Consider the following 6,349-nt stretch of genomic DNA (forward strand, 5'->3'; position numbering starts at 1 on the left):
AAGAGATATGAGAGAGGATTGTGGATCGCTCTCCGCGGTGTCCTCAGAAAAATAATGTTTCCGGGTTAAGGAAACAGGGTAGGGTAGCCTAGTGGTTAGAGCGTTGGACTAGTAACCGGAAGGTTGCAAGTTCAAACCACCGAGCTGACAAGGTACAAATCTGTCATTCTGCCCCTGAACAGGCAGTTAACCCACTGTTCCTAGGCCTTCATTGAAAATAAGAATTTGTTCCTAACTGACTTGCCTAGTTAAATAAAGGTAAAAAAAATGTTTTTAAAGGGATACAGTACTTTCAACCTAACTTCAGTTACCTCTGAAAAACAGACATGTGGACTGCGTTCCGGTTACTCTTACCCAGTCAGCGTTCTGTAGCTCGTTGAGATCTCTGACTGGTTCCTCTCGAGTGTCTCCCTCCATCCGCCGCAGGTTCTACAGGAGGAAGAGAGATCTTAGCACACTGTTGGAGATATTCTGAGGCGTTGTTATGCACTAGAAGACCAAGGACAGAGCTTCAAGTTCCTCAGTGTCCACTTCCCTAAGGATTTAACATGGTCCACACACACACCTCAGTGTCCGCATCCCTTAGGACTTAACATGGTCCACACACACCAACACAGTCGTGAAGAGGGCACGGCAGCACCTCTTCCCACTCAGAAGGCTGAAGAGATTTGGAATGGGCTCGAATTTTCCCAAAGTTCTACAGCTGCACCATTTAGAGAATCTTGACTGGCGACATCACCGCTTGGTACGGCAACTGCACTGCTTAAAGACTCCAGATGAAAAATCTACACTGATTGAAGTGGATTTAACAGGTGATATCCATAATGGATCATAGCTTTCACCTGGATTCACCTGGTCAGTCTATGTCATGGAAAGAGCAGGTGTCCCTAATGTTATGTTCACTCAGTGTATCATAGAAACACTACATTGACACTCCCACAGAAAACCTATACAGACTCGTGCACTTTTACACTCATAATTTGCTGCTGCTCCTCTGTGCTGTTTTACTCTTATTATTATCTATCCTGATGTCCAGTCACTTTACCCTGCCTTCATGTAAATATCTACCTCAAATACAGTTGAAGTCGGAAGTTTACATACACTTAGGTTGGAGTCATTAAAACTATTTTTTTAACCACTCCACAAATGTCTTGTTAACAAACTATAGTTTTGGCAAGTCGGTTAAGATGTCTACTATGTGCATGACACAAGTCATTTTTCCAACAATTGTTTACAGACAGATTATTTCCCATATAATTCATTGTATCACAATTCCAGTGGGTCAGAAGTTTACATACACTAAGTTGACTGTGCCTTTAAACAGCTTGGAAAATTCCAGAAAATTATGTCATGACTTTAGAAGCTTCTGATAGGCTAAATAACATAATTTGAGTCAATTGGAGGTGTTCCTATGGATGTATTTCAAGGCCTGCCTTCAAACTCAGTGCCTCTTCGCTTGACATCATGGAAAACTCAAAAGAAATCAGTCAAGACCCCAGAAAAGAAAATGGTAGACCACAAGTCTGGTTCATCCTTGGGAGCAATTTCCAAATGCCTGAAGGTACCACGTTCATCTGTACAAACAATAGAACGCAAGTATAAACACCATGGGACCAGGCAGCCGCCATACTGCTCAGGAAGGAGACACGTTCTGTCTCCTAGAGATGAACGTACTTTGGCTGTGAAAAATGCAAATCAATTCCAGAACAACAGCAATGGACCTTGTGAAGATGCTGGAGGAAACAGGTACAAAAGTATCTATATCCACAGTAAAACGAGTCCTATATCGACATAACCTGAAAGGCCGCTCAGCAAGGTAGAAGCCACTGCTCCAAAACCGCCATAAAAAAGCCAGACTACGGTTTGCAACTGCACATGGGGACAAAGATCGTACTTTTTGGAGAAATGTCCTCTGCTCTGATGAAACAAAAATAGAACTGTTTGGCCAGAATAACCATTGTTATGTTTGGAGGAAAAGGGGGAGGCCTGCAAGCCGAAGAATACCATCCCAACTGTGAAGCATGGGGGTGGCAGCATCATGTTGTGGGGGTGCTTTGCTGCAGGAGGGACTGGTGCACTTCACAAAATAGATGGCTACATGAGGAAGGAGAATTATGTGGATATATTGAAGCAAAATCTCAAAACACCAGTCAGCAAGTTAAAGCTTGGGTCGCAAATGGGTCTTCCAAATGGACAATGTCCCCAAGCATACTTCCAAACTTGTGGCAAAATGGCTTAAGAACAACAAAGTCAAGGTGTTGGAGTGGCCATCACAAAGCCCTGACCTCAATCCCATAGAAAATGTGTGGGCAGTTACTGAAAAAGTATGTGCGGGCAAGGAGGCCTACAAACCTGACTCGGTTACAACAGCTCTGTCAGGCGGAAATGGGCCAAAATTCCCCCAAATTATTGTGGGAAGCTTGTGGAAGGCTTTAATTAAACCATTTAAAGGCAATGCTACCAAATACTAATTGAGTATATGTAAACTTCTGACCCACTGGGAATGTGATGAAAGAAATAAAAGCTGAAATAAATCTCTACTATTATTCTGACATTTCACATTCTCATAATAAAGTGGTGATCCTATCTGACCTAAGACAGGGGATTTTTACTAGGATTAAATGTCAGGATTTGTGAAAAACTGAGTTTAAACAGATTTTGCTAAGGTGTATGTAAACTTCTGACTTCAACTGTACCTTATTATCTATCCTGATGCCAAGTCACTACGCTCTGCCTTCATGTACATATCTACCTCAAATTATATGGTAGTGGTACTCCCTGTATATAGCTCCACATCTATCTGGTACTTCCTGTATATAGCTCCACATCTATCTGGTAGTTTCTGTATATAGCTCCACATCTATCTGGTACTTCCTGTATATAGCTCCACATTGATCTGGTACTCCATGTATGTAGCTCCACATTGATCTGGTACTCCCTGTATATAGCTCCACATTGATCTGGTACTTCCTGTATATAGTTCCACGTTGATCTGGTACTTCCTGTATATAGCTCCACATTGATCTGGTACTGGTACTTCCTGTATATAGCTCCACATTGATCTGGTACTGGTACTCCCTGTATATAGCTCCACATTGATCTGGTACTGGTACTCCCTGTATATAGCTCCACATTGATCTGGTACTCCCTATATATAGCTCAACGTTGATCTGGTACTGGTACTCCCTGTATATAGATCCACATTGATCTGATACTCCCTGTATATAGCTCCACATTGATCTGGTACTGGTACTTCCTGTATATAGCTCCACATTGATCTGGTACTTCTTGTATATAGCTCCACATTTTTAAATGTCTGTCTGCCAGCTCCTCTCTATACTACTGGTGGTCACAGCTCCACCTTGCTCCTCTCTATACTACTGGTGGTCACAGCTACACCAGCTCCTCTCTATACTACTGGTGGCCACAGCTCCACCAGCTCCTCTCTATACTACTGGTGGTAACAGCTCCACCAGCTCCTCTCTAAACTACTGGTGGTAACAGCTCCACCAGCTCCTCTCTATACTACTGGTGGTAACAGCTGAGCTCCACCAGCTCCTCTCTATACTACTGGTGGTAACAGCTCCACCAGCTCCTCTCTATACTACTGGTGGTAACAGCTGAGCTCCACCAGCTCCTCTCTATACCACTGGTGGTAACAGCCCCACTAGCTCCTCTCTATACTACTGGTGGTAACAGCCCCACCAGCTCCTAGACTGGCTAACTAACCACCAGCCAGCAGGACAGATCTTAGTGTGTAAACGTTATATTGGAGTGTTCTTACTCACCACATGTGGCCCAAAGTAAATTGGCATGACAACCTAAGGAATATGGAAATGAGTGCCAAGGACTGATATGCATAGACATGCATGGAGTGAGTGTATACAGCACTCTAGAAAGCAGGCAGCTTCTTGTACGGATGATGACCAATGCTTACAGTGGATATGTAGGGAAATGTTTCTCTTTCTTACATGTCATATTGTTCTGGTGTACTCTAAGTCCCAGTGTAGTGATATCCCCTAGAAAATAACATTAACTTCAGGGTTTACAACTATATTCCTCCCCTACAACCCTGAATATCACAGAGTTATTAACCTGTCAGGAGCCAGTCTTCTGGTCCACTACGCAGGTCTTACAAAATAACTCTCCCGTGTGAATTCTTCATCTGTTGAAACTCTCCTGTGTGAATCTTTACTGACTCAATTCATTTAAATGATTTCTAGCAGTTAAGTACTAGCATGAAGTAGGCCAAATCATTTGGTCAAGGAACCATTCTGAATAGTCTGAAAACTGGACAGAACTTTATGGTCAAATAAGGATAAACGGATTACAAGCAGCTTTGTCTCCTTTTGCCATTCCTGGTTGACATGTTAATATTCTGAGCAGGTCTTCATTCTAGCTAATTGATCAGTTGAACACTTCTACTGGTAGAGCTGTTGATCAGACTGGGCAGCTGGGTCAGGGGCCTCTCCAACACACATTTTGTCAAGCTGCTGCTGAGTCAGGGGCCTCTCCAACACACATTTTGTCAAGCTGCTGCTGAGTCAGGGGCCTCTCCAACACACATTTTGTCAAGCTGCTGCTGAGTCCGGGGCCTCTCCAACACACATTTTGTCAAGCTGCTGCTGAGTCCGGGGCCTCTCCAACACACATTTTGTCAAGCTGCTGCTGAGTCAGGGGCCTCTCCAACACACATTTTGTCAAGCTGCTGCTGAGTCAGGGGCCTCTCCAACACACATTTTGTCAAGCTGCTGCTGAGTCCGGGGCCTCTCCAACACACATTTTGTCAAGCTGCTGCTGAGTCCGGGGCCTCTTCAACACACATTTTGTCAAACTGATCAGCTGCCTCTGAGTCAGGGGCATTCTCACCTCTTTAGCACTCCTGATCTTCTCCAGGAAGCTGCGTAGCTCTCTGGTCTCGGTGTAGAGCGCCCGACACACAGCCTGGTAGTGGTTAGGGGCATCAGAGGGGCTGGGCAGGTGGGACGTACACAGCTGGAGGGAGGAGGGACGGCAGACAAAGTCACACACTGATAATAATGCAAGGTATACACAAATCATTAGTGGAAGGAGATTGAGAAGACAGCCCAGAACAGAGTGTGATGAAGATAAGTTGTTGATGGCTGATGTTCCCTGGGGAGCAACCGGCCCTAGTAAGTAAACCATGATGTTCCCTGGGGAGCAACCGGCCCTAGTAAGTAAACCATGATGTTCCCTGAGGAGCAACCGGCCCTAGTAAGTAAACCATGATGTTCCCTGGGGAGCAACCGGCCCTAGTAAGTAAACCATGATGTTCCCTGGGGAGCAACCGGCCCTAGTAAGTAAACCATGATGTTCCCTGGGGAGCAACCGGCCCTAGTAAGTCAACCATGATGTTCCCTGGGGAGCAACCGGCCCTAGTAAGTCAACCATGATGTTCCCTGGGGAGCAACCGGCCCTAGTAAGTAAACCATGATGTTCCCTGAGGAGCAACCGGCCCTAGTAAGTAAACCATGATGTTCCCTGGGGAGCAACCGGCCCTAGTAAGTAAACCATGATGTTCCCTGGGGAGCAACCGGCCCTAGTAAGTAAACCATGATGCTCCCTGGGGAGCAACCGGCCCTAGTAAGTAAACCATGATGTTCCCTGGGGAGCAACCGGCCCTAGTAAGTAAACCATGATGTTCCCTGGGGAGCAACCGGCCCTAGTAAGTAAACCATGATGTTCCCTGGGGAGCAACAGGCCCTAGTAAGTAAACCATGATGTTCCCTGGGGAGCAACCGGCCCTAGTAAGTCAACCATGATGTTCCCTGGGGAGCAACCGGCCCTAGTAAGTAAACCATGATGTTCCCTGGGGAGCAACCGGCCCTAGTAAGTAAACCATGATGTTCCCTGAGGAGCAACCGGCCCTAGTAAGTAAACCATGATGTTCCCTGGGGAGCAACCGGCCCTAGTAAGTAAACCATGATGCTCCCTGGGGAGCAACCGGCCCTAGTAAGTCAACCATGATGTTCCCTGGGAGCAACCGGCCCTAGTAAGTAAACCATGATGTTCCCTGGGGAGCAACCGGCCCTAGTAAGTAAACCATGATGTTCCCTGGGGAGCAACCGGCCCTAGTAAGTAAACCATGATGTTCCCTGGGGAGCAACCGGCCCTAGTAAGTAAACCATGATGTTCCCTGGGGAGCAACCGGCCCTAGTAAGTAAACCATGATGTTCCCTGGGAGCAACCGGCCCTAGTAAGTAAACCATGATGTTCCCTGGGGAGCAACAGGCCCTAGTAAGTAAACCATGATGTTCCCTGGGGAGCAACCGGCCCTAGTAAGTCAACCATGATGTTCCCTGGGGAGCAACCGGCCCTAGTAAGTAAA

General features: G+C 46.1%; 1 protein-coding gene across 1 annotated transcript in view; it reads right to left on the reverse strand.

The window, feature by feature from the left end:
* LOC135551665 (protein spire homolog 1-like) overlaps nucleotides 1–6,349 on the reverse strand; it is a 123,184-nt gene that overhangs the window by 73,469 nt on the left and 43,366 nt on the right. The window contains exons 4-5 of the mRNA XM_064982843.1: nucleotides 4,870–4,995; nucleotides 355–429 (exon numbers count right to left, since the gene is read on the reverse strand). Of these exons, the coding sequence (XP_064838915.1) occupies nucleotides 355–429; nucleotides 4,870–4,995 (201 nt within the window). The remainder of the gene's footprint in view (nucleotides 1–354; nucleotides 430–4,869; nucleotides 4,996–6,349) is intronic.

Source organism: Oncorhynchus masou, chromosome 13 (genome assembly GCF_036934945.1).
Source record: "Oncorhynchus masou masou isolate Uvic2021 chromosome 13, UVic_Omas_1.1, whole genome shotgun sequence".
Taxonomy (NCBI): Eukaryota; Metazoa; Chordata; class Actinopteri; order Salmoniformes; family Salmonidae; genus Oncorhynchus; species Oncorhynchus masou.